The 18,620-nt window shown below is 40.6% G+C and overlaps 1 protein-coding gene across 1 annotated transcript in view; it reads right to left on the bottom strand.

Moving 5' to 3' along the window:
- The window catches only part of f8 (coagulation factor VIII, procoagulant component), a 127,976-nt gene extending 125,067 nt beyond the window's left edge, over window positions 1–2,909 (bottom strand). Inside the window, exon 1 of the mRNA XM_028816098.2 lies at window positions 2,613–2,909. Coding sequence (XP_028671931.2) covers window positions 2,613–2,752 — 140 coding nt within the window. The 5' untranslated portion in view covers window positions 2,753–2,909. The remainder of the gene's footprint in view (window positions 1–2,612) is intronic.
- Between the last annotated feature and the right edge of the window lie 15,711 nt (window positions 2,910–18,620).

Raw genomic sequence — 18,620 nt, 5'->3', positions numbered from 1 at the left:
TGTGTTCTTTCAAATTTACACACAAATCTTTTGCATGAGTAAAACAATTTCCTGTGGGAAATTAATGTATACCATAATTGTGAAAAATAATTTTGACTTGAAAAATACAAACAAATCATTCAAGGGTTAAATGAATAGATGAACCTAGGGTTAGGTTAGTTTAGGGTTAATATATGAAGATGAATGGCCCAGTCATTAATTTTATTTATGAAGTATTTGAAGCTGAGTGTGACAACGTTGTAGACAACAACCAACTATGTCATGTGATGGGACACTGGTGTTTAAGTCGACAGTATCTTAATTTTTCCACCACATTCTTGAATATATAATTGTTATTATCTTTGGTGGTTTCAAGTGTTTTCATGGGTTCTACTACAACATTTAATGTGGGGTGCCAATGTGTTGGAAGATATTTTGTGGAATTTCTAATCCTATTGATGTAGTGGGTAGAATACACTTGATTTGCCATTGTAAAATATTACACCTCTGAACTCACTAGTTTTCAGTTAATCAATCAAGTTGACATTTATCACATTATCAGGAATACAAAGACAAAATGGATGGTGGTTTATTCATTACAGGGTTGAAAGAAGATATTCAGTTTAGCCAACGCCAGTTTTGAGTCAGTGGAATCCAGCATTCCTAACGAAAGCCTACGAAGGCACATGGAGAAACTGCAAACGCCATAAAGACAAGTTGGTCTCTGGGGTCAGGAGGCATCACTTAACAAGAACAGGTCTTCAGCAATATTCTCATTATGTTCGTTTAATGCCTTGTGTAACTGAATGAAATAGACATTGATAGAGGCCTCACCAGTGCATTATAAAACTTGAGCATAACCTCATTGGACTTGTACTCCACACATCAAGGCGCTATATAACCTAACATTCTGTTAGCTTTTTTAATGGCTTCTGAACACTGTCGGGAAGTTGATAGCTTAGAGTCCACTGTGACTTTTAAATTCTCATAAGGTGTACTTTTGATTTCCAGACCTCCCATTTGAGTTTTTCAAACCTAACATTTTTACTTCCTACATGTAATACTTTACATTAACTGACATTAAATTTCATTTACCACAAATCTGCCCAAGCCTGCTGCTGTCCAAATCCCTCTGTAATGATTTAACAGATTCCAGATTATCTGCCAATCCACCTATCTTGGTATCATCTGCAAATTTAACCAGCTTGTTAATTAATTCCTATTTAAATCATTTACTGTATACATATTAAATAGAGCACTGACACCTGAGGGACACCACTCTTAACATCAGCCAATTCTGAAAAGGCTCCTCGCACCATCACCCTCTGCTTCCAGTGTCTGAGCCAATTCTGCACCCATCTAAAAACATCACCCTGAACTCCCACTTCTTTTAGTTTGATGCCCAACCTCTCATGTGGCACCTTATCAAATGCTTTCCGAAAGTCAAGATAAATAATATCATAAGCTCCACTTTGATCATATCCTTTTGTTGCTTCCTTATAGAATTCCAGCATGTTAGTAAAACACAATCTCCCTCTTCTGAGCCCATGCTGACAATTCAGCAAAACTCCTGTTCTTGCCAGGTGTTGCTCAATCTGTTCCATAATAATTCCTTCCATTAATTTACCTGTGATTCACGTTAATCTTACTGGGCTACAGTTGCTTGGATCTACCCAATCATATAAAAAGGGTCCAGGCATCTAGAGATATCAAACAGTGACCCTCATGGTCACAGCGCCACTATGACTCAAAAGAGACCCTATGAGCCAAGCTCCAAAAAATAAAACATATGCTTTATTTATCATATCTTCAGGACAGACCTACCTTAGAAACTGGAAAACATAAATAAGATACATTTAGACGTCCTAAATGTATAATAATATTTCAAGCATAAATAGACTTTTTAAATAAATTAACATTTTAAAAATTCTAAACAACAAAATAAAGTAAGCTAAATTTGTATTCAAGGTATTTCCTAGCTACTTAATCTATTTTTCAAAAGGATCAGCTCATTAAAGCTCATTGAGTCCTGTCCATAAACATTCTCAGACATGCTGGGGTGTTTACCTTTAATGCCCTTCTAAATAAAAATGGACCAATTGATGATGACCTAAAGAAGTGACCATTGATAAAGGACACAGTAAGGCTTATATTTAATGACATACAATAGAATTATTTATGGGAATGGGAATAGCTATATAAGTAGAAGAAGAAAAATATACGTGTGTAATAGGCACACATATTACACATAATACATCAATCCAGTATTTAACAAGAAAGTACAAAGTATGTAGACCATAGATAAGTTACTCCTGAATCAGACAGTAAACTAGTCCCATAAACAAAACTCAGTTAGTTGACATACGATTAAACATTTACAGGCTGGTATAAACCCCTTGGGAAAGTAGAAAGGTGCAAGAGAAATATTCTTAAGAAAACTGAACATTTAACACAAAACAGAACAAGCTATATTATACAAAGTAATCATATCAGCTCAGTTTGCTCTCAGTCTCGTTTGTTCCAAATTGCCACACTCCCACAGAAACTGTCTGCAACTTACACCGTGAGAAACTATCACAATTATGATTTAAAACTTTGAAAAGTGTGAAGGGAAGGAGATAACTGTATCTTACTGCCTTCGTGAAGAGACTTGGTCCAGAATTTCACTGTGGTGATAGTCCCAGTCGAATTCCACAGCAGCAATGTTGTATTCCCTAGTAATAGTTTGCGATTCTCTTAATAATCCAAGTAATAAAGTCACACGAAGCCACATTGTATCCACCGGGTTTTATGCTCAGCTACTTCAAGGCAATCACTTTGCCATTTCACAAACTGCAATATGTGTTAACTGCTTTAGAAGGCTTACGTAAGAAGGAAACGTAGTACAATTATTCAAGCAATAGAAAAAAAAACACAAAACCTTGTGAGATTAGGAAATAGAAAAAGGAAAAAACACGGAACAAGAAGGCTGGCTTCATTTCGGCCCACCCCCCCTTCCACCTCCTCCTCTCTCCTGGAGTATGAAAGGAAATTCAGTCCAGCATGTGCTTCTAGATACAGGAGCTACTCTAAAAATAATCTGTTGCGTTGAGCTGCATAGGCTTTTATCTCACTAATCTGAAGAGACATTCCAACAGAGAAAGAATTTTTTTTCGCTTTCGACCTTTGTATGCCTGACGCCTGAAAACCAGAAAAAGGTTAAGTAATTGGCAACAGAAGACCATTAACTTTGTGCCAGCTTGCTTAAGACTAGTTCTGTCACATTAATTACAGAAGAGGTCTACTTGCATTGCTGCTTTCAAAGCTGATTTTGACAACATTTACCATAACATCCTGCTTAAGTATCTAAAAAATTTGGAGACAACATTGGTTCCCTATAATTTCCTTCATGTGGTGAACCTAAGAGCGCTCTGTCAAGTCAAGTTTATTGTCATGTGCACATAGTGCAATGGTCTTTCCTTGATTCATTGGTTCACTTTGTAGTCCATACCCGGCATTTCAAGGCCCTATTTTCTCCTGGATGTAATGGCTGCCGCTCACCCTGTCAAACCTGCAGCACAAAGTCTCTTCTTCACAGTAGAAACTGAGACTTGCTGTTCTTGACCTGCACTGTTATGCTGTGCTTGAAGCTGTTGTGCTTGAGAGGCACCTGTGTTCACGCAAGCTGGTGACCCTCAGAAACTTGACTTCTGATTGGGTGGTGACTTTGGGTCTGCCAGATCTCCTCCTATCAGAGTGTCTTCCAGTTTCCAATTGCCTTTGGACTGTGTAGGACACCACTGTACTCAATGACTCTTTGATTTTTTTTTTTGGCAGTTTCTCTGAATGAAAGGCCTACAAGGGTAATAATGCTCTGTCTCATTTCATTTGTTAATTGTCATTTTCTTGCCATTATCACTAGAATACTGTCCAAGCAGTACTTCAGAGGCTGTAGAAACACCATCAGTTCCAGCTCTGCTTTAAGACAGGCAGAGGGTTTTTAAGTAATCAACAGAAGTTGGGATGCTTGTGCAAATTGTTTGCTTCAACTTGCAAGGCTTAATTTACTTTAATTGCTGTAGAACATCTGTAGGTTGTCACCTATTAGTTTTTCTCTGAAGAAGGCCTGTTTGTAAAATTCTGATATTTCCATTTTTCTCAGTTTTTGCCAACCTTAACTTTAAATGTAAACCTTTGGCAGTTTACTGCTTACCTTTTCACCATTTTAGGTCATTCATTGCATTTCAATTGATAAAATATAAAGAAAAACTGAGGTGTTCAAAAACTTTTGACTGGTCGTGGCCTCAAACTATATATTGTATATATATATATATATATATATATATATATATATATATATATATATATATATATATATATATATATATACAGGTACTGGTCATAAAATTAGAATATCATGACAAAGTTGATTTATTTCAGTAATTCCATTCAAAAAGTGAAAGTTGTATATTAGATTCATTCATTACACACACAACGATGTATTTCAAATGTTTATTTCTTTTAATTTTGATGATTATAACTGACAACTAATGAAAGTCCCAAATTCAGTATCTCGGAAAATTAGAATATTGTGAAAAGGTTCAGTATTGAAGACACCTGGTGCCACACTCAAAACTCAAAACACCTGCAAAAGCCTTTAAATGGTCTCTCAGTCTAGTTCTGTAGGCTACACAATCATGGGGAAGACTGCTGACTTGACAGTTGTCCAAAAGACGACCATTGACACCTTGCACAAGGAGGGCAAGACACAAAAGGTCATTGCTAAAGAGGCTGGCTGTTCACAGAGCTCTGTGTCCAAGCACATTAATAGAGAGGCGAAGGGAAGGACAAGATGTGGTAGAAAAAAGTGTACAAGCAATAGGGATAACCGCACCCTGGAGAGGATTGTGAAACAAAACCCATTCAAAAATGTGGGGGAGATTCACAAAGAGTGGACTGCAGCTGGAGTCAGTGCTTCAAGAACCACCACACACAGACGTATGTAAGACATGGGTTTCAGCTGTCGCATTCCTTGTGTCAAGCCACTCTTGAACAAGAGACAGCGTCAGAAGCATCTCACCTGGGCTAAAGACAAAAAGGACTGGACTGCTGCTTTCTGATGAAAGTAAATTTTGCATTTCCTTTGGAAATCGAGGTCCCAGAGTCTGGAGGAAGAGAGGAGAGGCACAGAATCCACGTTGCGTGAGGTCCAGTGAAAAGTTTCCACAGTCAGTGATGGTTTGGGGTGCCATGTCATCTGCTGGTGTTGATTCATTGTGTTTTCTGAGGTCCAAGGTCAACGCAGCCATCTACCAGGAAGTTTTAGAGCACTTCATGCTTCCTGCTGCTGACGAACTTTATGGAGATGCAGATTTCATTTTCCAACAGGACCTGGCACCTGCACACAGTGCCAAAGCTACCAGTACCTGGTTTAAGGACCATGGTATCCCTGTTCTTGATTGGCCAGCAAACTTGCCTGACCTTAACCCCATAGAAAATCTATGGGGTATTGTGAAGAGGAAGATGCAATACGCCAGACCCAACAATTCCGGAGAGATGAAGGCCACTATCAGAGCAACATGGGCTCTCATAACACCTGAGCAGTGCCACAGACTGATTGACTCCATGCCACGCCGCATTGCTGCAGTAATCCAGGCCAAAGGAGCCCCAACTAAATATTGAGTGCTGTACATGCTCATACTTTTCATGTTCATACCTTTCAGATGGCCAACATTTCTAAAAATCCTCTTTTTGCATGGGTCTTAGTTGATATTCTAATTTTCCGAGATACTGAATTTGGGACTTTCATTAGTTGTCAGTTATAATCATCAACATTAAAAGAAATAAACATTTGAAATACATCAGTCTGTGTGTAATGAATGAATCTAATATACAAGTTTCACTTTTTGAATGGAATTACTGAAATAAATCAACTTTGTCATGATATTCTAATTTTATGACCAGTACCTGTATATATATATATATATATATATATATATATATATATATATATATATATATGTATATATATGGTTGAAATAGTTTACTTTCAAATAAATGCAAAGAGTACACGACACGTGTTTCGCCCTCATTCTGGGCTCATCAGGTGTACACACTCCACTGCACTCCCTCTCGGGAATCGAACCTCGGACGTCAGCACCAGAGGCAATGCCCCAAACGTTGCACCACGGCGTGTGGTTCGTTTATTTGACAGCATGTAGATTGGGGTAATTACATTCACGGCATTTGTAGTCTGTGTCACAATCTGATTGTATGATACGGCTAAAATGAAGACTACAATGTACTTTCCTTTATGAAGTTCAAAATTAAAATCAGTTATGACAACTGAAATCTTTGGAAGGAAGATTTTTGATATTATTTTTGTCAATAGTCTTCTTGGCAATCATTCTCAGTTTTCTGAGACCTTTTTCTAACATTTGTCTTCCCTAAAATTTTTCCAGTCTTCATATTTAAAATCTAATGGATCATATATGTGTTTTTATAAGTAACAATTTAATTTCTTGCTCTTGAGTTATTAAGCTTCAGGTTCCCAATTATTCCTGTTCTTGTCCTTATAATATTGCTTTTACTTTGCTACATTGTGATTAACTTTTACTACATGGTTCAAAATATTATTTGTCATTTTCATGCTGGCCATCCATATGCTCAGTTCATGTCTTCTAATGAGTACAATCCTAAAACTCCAGCCCATTCTATGTAGGAGTCCACTGACAAGCACAAGCTGTACTGCTCGATGAAGTACATGAAATATATTGAAGGATAGGATTCAACAGGCATTAGAGTGAACACTTCGTCACAAACAATGAAGACAGAGAGTGGTCTTGAGGAATTGTCCTGATCAGGCATTGTCCTGATAAGATTGTTGGCTATTTGCATTAGGGGCAGACTGATCATTCAGAATGGCAGCTAAACTCATTAACTTAATTTGTTCCAAATCTTAACCCAAATCCAAATTATCAAAACTTAAAGAACACAAAACTTTTTTACTGTCTCAATATTCACAGAGGTAGAACTGTCTTTCAACTTCAAGAAAACCAACACCTCTACCAAGATGTTCTTGGCTTAGCATGTTAGACCTGGTAATGATCAGCTCTTGACAAATTCTGGAAGTTGTTCATCACTCTCTATACCTCAACAGTCAAGTGTCCCAGAAGGCAATCGTGGACGAAGAAATTCAACACTGCATCAGATGTGCCAACATCTAATTCAAGAAACTAGGCTTTTGGGTCTTTGAAAACCATGACCTCAATAAGGAAACAAGGGAATTGACTATAAAGCAGTTTCCAGTATGTTGGTGACATTTGGGTTATCTACAACCACCTAAAAACCCTTGACATTCCATCAGCTCTGCCTCCTAATGAGTCGCTGTATCAACCAGGAGGATTCTACCATAAATCACAGCTTATTAACCAAGGCAAAGATGACCATCATTGAAGCCATGCTCCTGAACAACCAACTATGATGGGTAGGCCATTGCATCAGAATGCCTGACTCCTGTCTCCCCAAAATAGTCCTCTCCTCAAGGCTGGACTGAGCTCAGAGTGTCACTCAAAGTGACAAGAGAAAATGGTTCAAAGACACCCTCAAGGCCTATTTTATTTTGATGGTCAGATGAGGGATGCTTCCAGCTGGGAAACCATTGTCAGGAGCATCCCTTATAGCACTTTATGATTCACCAGGTAGCATATCTCATTCATTTTGATCAGGCAGACTCATTTCTATTCTCTAGCTTTCTGTGACCTTCAGTGATGCTGATGGTTCACTCTTCTTAGTCATGTGTTTGTTTTCAATTTACTACTGGCTATATTATGTTTTATTGTATTTTATTCTGTTTAATTTATTTATGTTTATTGTATGTTTTAATGTAAAGCACCTTGTCTACAGCATTGCTGATGTTGTGTTAAATGTGCTCTATAAAGAAATTGACATTGACACTTCAATTTGAGACTCTTACTGCCATTCTATTGAGGTGAAGAAAAGGTCCCAATAGAAGGGGAGATTTATGACGGCCATATTGAACCTCCTGCTTCCACTCCCCCAAGATCTGTGGCTCAAGGGCTCAACTCTTTGATTATCTAAAGACATTTTGAATACCTTGACAGACACCTTTCTGGTTTCAAGTGGCCACTATGAGATAGCTAGTAAAAGGAAATTGTTCTAATAGGGTTGGCATTTCAACTTCAAGTTTAACAAATTTACATGAGAAAACAGGAAGGTTTCGATTCTCATACAGCTTCCTGAAAATGACACTAAAATTAGTTTTGTAGGCAATTTTGCAATTGCAAAATGTGAAACTCACTAAACAGTTTTTTGAGAGGGAAGGTTTAAGTTTATTTTAGCTGGAAAACAAGGAAAGCTTCATTCACAATTCTGTGTTTACCTGTAATCCTTACCACACCAGTTAAGTCAGTTCTATTTATGCCATTCAGTTACATCCCCACAGAGGAGTGCAGTATGGTTTTTAAAATGTAATATTCTCCATATGATGACACATTAAAAGGCACCATTGTGCACATTATTATGTCTTCTCCTGTTAGCAACCGCCTTATCCTAGCTGAGGATCTGCACATTTCTAATGATTTTTTTTCCAAGTAGAGATCTTTATTCAATTACTAAATGACAGGCAGATTCATGCACAATTAATGCATGAAAATGCTTCCACACAAGAACTAAACACCTTTCTTATTGATTGAATGGTACAAATTTTACTGGAAGTGCAACTCAATTTATTTTTCAAGGGACACATTGAGTTTTGCTGCAAAAGTCATTTCACCCATCAGTAATTACAGCCATCCATGACCATGAGTTGCCTATTTCTGGCGTGAAGGTGTCATTTGTGCCCGTCTGTGTGAGTGCAGTGTGCACGGCTTCTACACACAGTGACCAGCCTCAATCAAATTTGGCATCTCAAATGTAATAATCCCACTGGTTTTGAACATAATTTATTTAGCAGGCACTTCCATATTACTGGATGCAATTTCTGTTTTTTTTTCAGTGACCTTAAAAACTCCATTTTCAAATCCAGTAAAGGTTGTACAAAATTAAAAGGTCTACATATTTCATTTCAAATATTTTTCAGTGTTTCTAAATAGTTCTGGTCTGCCCTCGTTTAATATTGATTGTGGAGAGTGTGTTGTCTGTGCACTCTGGCTTTGTTTTTAAAGCAGTCACGTGATTGGCTAATTGTGTGCATTTAGGCCGAGTTCATGCAGGGGGTCTACTGCACTTATGAAAGGCTGATGGGTTTCTGCTTTGCAGTGTGTTGTTTAGTTACTAATTTTGGGCATTTTTGACTTCTGGCTTTGGCTCACAATTTTGTTGCTGATATGTGCTTGTCTTTGTTGAATGTAAATAATAAATTCTGTCTTCTGGTTCTCTTTATGCATCCTGTTTCCCCGAGAACAAATTCAGTTGTCTGTGAGCATGGTGCATTATTGATGTACCAAAGCACTTTGAGCTACATCATTTGTATGAAAATGTGCTATATAAATAAATGTTGTTGTTGTACAGTAAAGAACATTTCACATGATAAGATAATAACTCGGCATAACATACCTTTCTCAGATCCGCTTAAATCAATTTAAGGCTGTGTGGGATCAGGCACAAGGCAGGGAACAGATCCATTTTGAAATTGCCAATTTAGTTGTCATTCACATATTTGAACATGTGAAAGGAAAACCAGAATACCCAGAAGAAAACCACACAGACATGTAATGGGGTACACAAAGCCCTTGTAGATACTCTGTATGTATCTGTGCAAGGACAAAGAAATGCTCCGCTGCTTCCATGACCAGAAAGGTATCTACAGTTTTTTGGATGATGCATCACTTAAATTTTTGGATACCTGTTTTGACTGCTTGCCTTTTTTAAACATCTTTTTGTATTTAAACAGTCCCCTTACTCAATGAACTAATAAGTATTTATTTAAGTTTGTCTCAACCTCAGCATTTATTTTACGAGGAATATTCAAAAAGTTTCCACACTTTTTGTTTAACTCTTATTTATTAAGAATTTCAAAAACAAATGACATCACTTTTCTACATAGTCACTTTCATTTGTGATGCAATTTTCCCTGTGTCATACCAACTTTTTTGGCCAATTACTACTCCTCCCACCTTCACCATTTCCAAAGAAAATATAAAAGCACAGAAACATTTGTGAACGTCCCTCGTAGTTTTCCTCCAATTCCTTTGGCCCACATCTGTTCTCCTTATATACATCATGAAGTGAGTTCTGCTTCAGTGTTTCCAAACCTTTTGTGATGTTATGACCCAGTTTTTGACATGCTAGTGTGTTTGTGACCCATCTTTGGCTCCTTCTCTGTGAATTAAGCACGATAGTCAAAGCTTTTCCTCCTTTGTGAGAGCTATGGGTGGGGAGGTCATTCTGGATCAGCCACGAGCCACCTGCAATGCTGCTGCTGTGAATAAAACACGAGTGGTATTTGGGATTTCCTCTGGGTTTGGCTGCGGCCCACTTCTGATACCGCCATGGCCCAGGGGTTTGGAATGCTTCTCTACTTCATTAGACACTACTTCATTAGTCCTTTTATTATAAAACATCTGTCTCACAGTGGTATGCCCTGCAGGCATTCTTTTAGTATACGCATCATTTAAGATCCACTCACTGTTTTTTTTATTGCTTCACCAATCTGACAGAGGCCATGTTCATAAGAGGAAGTCTTAAGAAAACCAACCGAGGTTAGTATCTTGGGCTGTAAGGGGTACACTGTAAGGGCTGGAATACTAGCATGAAAGGTGCTTTAGAAAACTCGAGGGTCTTTTGTCTGCAGTAGTCTCTAGTATCCCTTAATGAACTACACCGCTGAGAATAGAATATAAATAAGATAGGAAGGCTCTAAAGCTGCTATCTGACCACACCTGTCACCTGATGGATGTGCTTGCTACATCTCTTGCATCTCTGTTCCTTGCAGTCCTCTCCAACTATTCTCTTAACCATGCATTCCCAAAAATTCCCTTCTGACATGCTGTCTGTGCTCTCAAGGCCTACTGCTCTCTGGTGGTTGCTGCCCACATACACTTCTTTCATTGTTGTTAGGTCATTTATTATTTTTTAACTCTGAGGGACTTATCTCTGATCCTGTGCCATCAACATAGTTTACAGTTCCTGCTCTATCTATCTATCTATCTATCTATCTATCTATCTATCTATCTATCTATCTATCTATCTATCTATCTATCTATCTATCTATCTATCTATCTATCTATCTATCTATCTATCTATCTATCTATCTATCTATCTATCTATCTATCTATCTATCTATTGTGAGATATGGCCGGCAGTTTATCCCAGCCAATACCCCCAAGCCGCCAGATGGAGCCCTCCCTGCAACATGGAGGTGCCCTGAATTCCAGCAGGGTCTTATGGACCTTGGAGTTTTAATGCACAACCCTGCTGGATACCATGGGGGCTGCCAGGGGACGCTGCAGGGAGGCCCAGGGACTTCTATTTGCCTTATAGCCCGGAAGTACTTCCTAGTCATGAGGATGGAAAAAAAAAAGTACTTCCGGGCTGAAGAAAAAGAGGACCTTTCACCTGACCCGGGGATCAGAAGCACTTCCGGGTCAAGAAGTATAAAAGGACTGTGGGAGATCCCAGCAGTTGAGCTGAGTTGGGGGGGAAGGGTGACTGAGCTGCTGAGAGTAGGAGGATTGGTTATTATTGATTGTGTATTGTTTATTATTGGAGTATTGTGGAGTGGAGGGTGCTTTGTGCACATTTGTTACAATAAATTTAGTTATTGGACTTTTTATCTGGTGTCTGGCGTCTGGTCTGAGGGTTCAAGGGGACGACAGCGCCCCCTATCTATCTATCTATCTATCTATCTATCTATCTATCTATCTATCTATCTATCTGTCTGTCTGTCTGTCTGTCTGTCTGTCTGTCTGTCTGTCTGTCATGGAAGAAGCCTCTAACACAGACAGACAGACAGACAGACAGCAAATGTCCAAAAACACATACATTTAATATTTCTTTTCTGTATATAGCACCTCACAATGTCCAAATTAGACAAATACTCAGTCCTTTCTTTCTATTCTTCTGCCACCTCTATTCCTCTCCTCACAAGCTCCGTCCTCTTTCACCAGACTCCAGCTCGACTAATGGAGTGAGGCAGCCCCTTTTATACTGCCTCATGAGCACCTGGAACCACTCCAGGTTGATCACGTGGCCCTGATGCAGACTATGTGGCTGCCCTCTCGTGGTCCAGGGGAGGAATTGTCCCTCTCCCGGTCCTTCCAGGTGTCCCGGCTGGGCATGATTCCTAGCCGTCTGCCACACTATCTAGCTAGCTAGCCATTTCTCCCGCTAATCTGGTCTCCGGGCAGCAGTCTAAGCAAAGATGCCTAGATGTCCTTTTTCCCTGCCAACATCTCCAGATAGATATCCAGGTGTTCCCTGGGCAGCTGGGAGATAACCTTTCCAGTATGTTCCTAGTCAGCCCTGAGGTCTCCTCCCAGTTGGACATGCCCAAAACACCTCCACAGGAAGTCGTCCGGAGTACATCCTAATTAGACACCTGAATGATCGACGCCTGAATGATCTCCAATTAAATTTGTTTTTTGATATTTTTTAAAAAATTTTTTCTTCTACATTTGAATTTTAAGATCAGTGATGGTACAGTTATTAGTAATACTGCCCTGCCTCACCCCCAACCCATACCTTTAATGCTGCCAGGATAGGTTCTAGCAGCATCTTTGATAAATGGATAAATGGATTAAATTATTTATATTATTTTCTGACTTTGAATAAAATGATTGTGAATGTATGGACTCCTTATCTATTTGTCGCTATTACTTTTTTCTGCTTTAAGGCGTTTTAACACCATCAATTTGGAGCAGCCATTTCCAGCACTGGAATGATTTCCGCATAGTCCAGTTCATTTAGGCAGCTGTGAATATGCCAACTGCACACTAGCATGGTACCAAGTGAACCCTGCACAAGTCCATGTGAAGAATGAATATGTCCAACACAGGACTAACTACAAGAAACACTGTGCATTATGGAAAATATTTGTGTGCCCTTTGGTACACTGTTGCTACACTGCAGTTTTTCTTCATTAATCTCAGCACAAAAGTAAATCCACAAATGCATACAAACTCATATAAAACACAAGAACGAAACAATCAGATCAGTCCTAGCATCTGAGAGCAGCCTCAGAGTCTCTCTATCTCTCTCACAATCCTATACCAGTTGTCCACAAAACAAAAAGGTTTAACTTCACTTGTAATGGGGTGGGAATCAATCCACAGACAGAGTTAGTGAGAAACAAATGCCCCTTTCTGACTGACGATTAACCTCCTGATCTGCACCAGAAAAGTGATAAGTACAGGTGGGTGAAGTGAAACAGTGACATGGAACAAAATGACAAATGAATAAGTTATATCTGTTGTGGTAAGCAGCCCAGACACAGACAGGCAGACACCACAGGTACAAAACCCAACACACGTTTACTGTATTGTACATACTATTGTACAAAGTGACAGTACTGTGGGACATGGCTGGCCATTCATCCCGGCCAATGCCCCCAGGCCGCTAGATGGAGCCCTCCTTGCAACGTGGAGATGCCCCGAATTCCAGCAGGGCATCTTGGACTATGGAGTTTTAATACACAGCCCTGCTGGATAATGTCGGGGCCGCCAGGGGACGCTGCAGGGAGACACAGACGTTTATTTTCCATACAGCCCTGAAGTAAATCCCAGTCACATGGTTGGAAGAAATAAAGTGCTTCCGGGCTGATGAAGGAAAGGAGAAGTTTTTACCTGACCCGGAAGTGATAGAAAGTCACATGGACTGAGGAACAGAAACACTTCCGGGTCACGGACTATAAAAGGACAATGCGAAATCCCAGAGAGTGAGCTGAGCTGAGTGGAAGGGTGGCAACTCGTCTGGGAGTGGTGGAGTGTTATTGATTAGTGTATTATTGTAGTGATTTATGAGTATTGTGGAGAGGAGGGTGCTTTGTACACTGTTTATTAATAATACAGTCAACTATTGGACTTTTACCTGGTGTCGGGCGTATAGTCTGAAGGTTCAAGGGAACGAGAGCGCCCCTTATCTGTCACAATGGCGTAGCCGGCAGGATTCTCTGGCCGTCAGTTTGGCAGAGGACCTGTATTTAAAAAAAATATTCTGTGGACAGAGAACCCCAAGAAGACAGCGTCAGGACACGCAGAGAAAAATCGCCAAACTCAGCAGGCAGTGCTGCAATATAGTAAGCCTTATTGTACTTTGGTCCGTGATGGGGAAGAAATCTGAGAAAAAGAATGGGAATACAAAAAAGGAGCAGACCCTAGATGATGCCGCGCATCTATGGACATTCCTGACGGGAAGCGAAAAAGACAGAACCCGAGCGTTAAGACATTGGGAGGGCTGTTGAACTTTGGACGCACAGGACAACCTCTATGAACTAAGAGGACACAATCGGAATCTGGAGGTATGTGCCAAAAAAACGTTCGATGCACCAGGACCTTACTTTAATTATTTTTCAGAGGCTTGTCTTCTTGATTCTGATGAGGAGTCGGAAACATACTTCCCACCTGAGCAAGATGGCCGCAATGACAGAAGAGTCTAGCTGATTTAGGAGTCTGAAATTTGGGAAACTATTCGACGAGAATAGTCACGTGGACTATTCCGGAGCAGGCTGGGGAAACCTAAAGGACTCAAACGAACTCATGACCATGACGGCTTCCTTCCATTCGCCGAAACAGGACACGTGATATCTCCCCAAGGATTGTGGGAAGGAGAAGGTCAACGTTGTCCCATAGGTGAGGTCGCCGTTTCCCCAACGGAACCGAGCTCCCTGAAAGGGAAAGGGGAGGCAGACGAAGCAGCGCTAGCCGAAAATAAAGGTATAGAAGGACGGGATATGACTGAGCAGTCCGCCGTTAAATTAAAAAAGGCGGATCGCAGTCGGCCAGTAGCGGCACCCCGGACCTCTGTAGTTCAAAACTCCAAATCACAGCCGCCCTTGTGAAGCCCGTCAGAGCACGTGCCAGGAGCGGGCGTGCTCATTGGCTCCCGGCCGTGAGGTAAGACAAATGATGGAGTGAGCCTGCCTCCGGCTGAATTAAATAACTTTATGGACTTGCGGGTATTTGAGAAGCTAATCGAGCCCTTACGGAGTTTCTTTCAGATGCTGACGGAGATCGAGAGTAGGATAAAGGAACTGGGAGCGACGGCCAAAGCGCCGCTGAAGAAGGTAGAGGAATACCTACAGTGATTAGGTTGGGAGTCTCCCGTCATGATTGATTTGGCGGTACAGGTGAGTTTTGCCGGTACAGTGCAGTTTAAGGGGACGTGGAGTGACACGGGCCGGCAGTTAATTAGTAGCGGGTGCCAAGTCAACGTGAGCCCTACAAGGTAGTGTGGAATGATGACAGAATGGGCGGGGGAAGCTCCGATCGAACCGGAGCAGCTGAAAAGTGCTGTCTCCCGGAGCGATGCGGTGCTGAAGACGCCGCCTCCTGTCAATTCAAAATCAAAGGGCGTGCACACAGTAAAAGGGCTCTCTTTTGCTAATAGAAAGACCCAAACTGTGGACAAGCCCCAGATTAAAAAGGAGATCCCAAAAGAGAAACGGGGGTCTCCTGATAAAATAGAAAAGGGCGTTAAAAGTACAGAGGCAGCTTTGGAACCCTCCTCAGAGAGAAAAGGGACGGAGCCTGAGTTCCCCGAATGTTTCCAGCATCACAGATGGAGAATTCCGGAAGGACAGAGGCAGTGTTATGGATGCTGATGGCCGGGCCACATTTGGCGAAACTGTCCCAGGAGAGCGGGGGATAAAGTGGATCACTGTTATGATATTCCTTGTAGGTTCTCCAGGGAATACTTCAACAGGAACAGCTAAGGTCCGACTAGCAGTCCCTCCTGGAGGAAGACATCCCTCGTGGGGCTGGCCGCTCCGAATCATAATTCTGCGCTGGGTGGGGAGTACTGTGGGATATGGCCGGCCCTTCATCCCAGCCAATGCCCCCAGGCTGCTAGATGGAGCCCTCCTTGCAACGTGGAGATGCCCCGAATTCCAGCAGGGCATCATGGATTATGGAGGTTTAATACACAGCCCTGCTGGATAATGTCGGGGCCGCCAGGGGACACAGACATTTATTTTCCATACAGCCCGGAAGTAAATCCCAGTCACATGGTTGGAAGAAATAAAGTGCTTCCGGGCTGATGAAGAAAAGGAGAAGTTTTTACCTGACCCGGAAGTGATAGAAAGTCACATGGACTGAGGGACAGAAACACTTCCAGGTCATGGACTATAAAAGGACTATGGGAAATCCCAGAGAGTGAGCTGAGCTGGGTGGAAGGGTGGCAACTCGTCTGGGAGTGGTGGAGTGTTATTGATTAGTGTATTATTGTAGTGATTTATGAGTATTGTGGAGAGGAGGGTGCTTTGTGCACTGTTTATTAATAATAAAGTCAACTATTGGAGTAGCTCTCGGCCATTTTCATTTTGTAAAAGTAGCTCTTAGGGAAAAAAAGGTTGGAGACCCCTCATCTAGACATTCTAAAATCTCAGAATCATAATGCAGCATGAACTATCCACTGTACCAGATAGGTTTGTTCTTGCTTTATAAAGTCATTTAAGTCTCTCAAACAGATTCTATAAATTTGTAATACAGTAATCCTTTACATTTATATAGCACCTTCTCACTACTCAAAGCACTTTGCAGACTCTGCGCAGGGAGGACTCGGGATGTAAGCCGCATTCTCCTTACTGCAAGGCAGCAACACTACCGCTGTGACACTGTGTTCACTAATGAGCCAACATTCCTGCACTCTGCCAAATTCCTCCAGCAGTCAATATACAATATACGACTAGTGATATAACTAACATGTTTTAGTACAATATTACATTTTTATCTTGAATTTTTGAACTTCACTGCTACCTGTACATTATACTGTGAGGCATAACTCAGCAGCATTTGACGTTGGGCCCAGTAGTGCCAGGACAGGCTGTGACCCAGTGCCTTGACCCAGAATTGAATAAGGCAGCTTTGAGAATACAATGTAATGTTGTTCATAAATAAATAACTCAGTAGAAGTGACATCGTTAAAACAATATAGCAGGAGAGCCCCTCCAGCAGAAAAGCATAATTACAGGACATTTGTTTCCGGCTGCCAGCTAAACTTATTTAGCTGAGAGTGAACAATACTAGGCTGCAAAGGAAGAACTTGGCCCTGGAAACAATAACAAAGCTGCTGCTCTTAGATAACAGGACTCAGTTCCAAGAAGAGAATGTGGAGCTCAGGCTCCTTTGTTACCATTTTGAGATAATAAATCTGGCGGGAAATGAAGAATCCTTTCCTTGAGGCTTTCTCCTTCATGATTTTCCCATCAGTCTCTCCATGTCCTGTTCAGAATGCATATTAATTAATTTATATTAGTCTTCAGCATCTAGATTTTCAAACTCATAATCTTCTGTGTTACTTATTTGGACCATGAAATTGGAGAGCCTTAATCAATGGCTAGTTAAATCTATAGTTGGACTTCAGATATCAGGGTATCAAATGTGACTCAAGGCAGCACATGGTACAGACCAATTCTAAATAGCTTTTTTTGCAGATTTTTTGCAGATTGCAGCATTTTAAAGTATACAGTGTGTAATATAACATCAACATTTACATCATCACATTAAGGAATTCAGGCAAGGGGAAAATTAATTATTGAACTCAAGTTCACCATGTACTCTCAAATAGGACGAAGTCAAGAGGCGGTCTTTCAAGTCAAGACGCGGTCTTTCAAGTCAAGAGGCGGTCTTTCAAATCGTATAAAGATAAATTAATCACAAGTTCTTTTTGTCAAATTAACTTGTAACGTAATTAGCATTTTTGCATAAAAGTGCATTTCCCAACCTTCCCTTTTTCTCTTAATCCTTCTTCCTCCTGTCAAAGCATAAGATAGATAGATAGATAGATAGATAGTGCTGCTGCTTTGCAGTAAGGAGACTGTGGAAGATTGTGGGTTCGCTTCCCAGTTCCTCCCTGTGCGGATAGCGCTTTGAGTACTGAGAAAAGCGCTATATAAATGTAATGAATTATTATTATTATAGATAGATACTTTATTAATCCCAATGGGAAATTCACATTCTTCAGCAGCAGCATACTGATACAATAAATAATATTAAATTAAAGAATGATAATAATGCAGGTGAAAAACAGACAATAACTATGTATAAGCCCTTTACTGCAAGACTCCATCTGTCTCTGTCTTGGGCTGCCTACTTTTTCCACTCCAGGACATTACAATGGTTTTCAGATCTGTCAGCGTAGTTCTTCTCCAGGTCAGAGCTGGTGTCTCTCTTCTCCTCTTTCAATTAGAACCATCTAGATGAGAACAGGCCATTCATTCCAACAAAGCTCACTGGTCCTATCCACCTAATTCTTCCAAAATAACATCAAGGCATGGCATGAATATTTTATTATGTTATTTTGTTCTTTGGGAAAGGCAATTCAGAGAAAGATCCCCTTCCAGGTAGGTTTGGTGTGCAATGGGTGTCAAAAATGAGGTAAATACAACACACAAAACATCCTCTTCACAGAGCTGGACGGCCAATCTATTATTACCACCTCAGAAATACAATACAGCAGTACAAACTACTTTGTTCTTACACTGTGCT

The sequence above is a fragment of the Erpetoichthys calabaricus genome, chromosome 12 (assembly GCF_900747795.2).
Source record: "Erpetoichthys calabaricus chromosome 12, fErpCal1.3, whole genome shotgun sequence".
In the NCBI taxonomy this organism is placed as follows: Eukaryota; Metazoa; Chordata; class Cladistia; order Polypteriformes; family Polypteridae; genus Erpetoichthys; species Erpetoichthys calabaricus.
The sequence above is the reverse complement of the archived record's forward strand: the minus strand, read 5'-3'. Positions and strand labels throughout refer to the sequence as shown.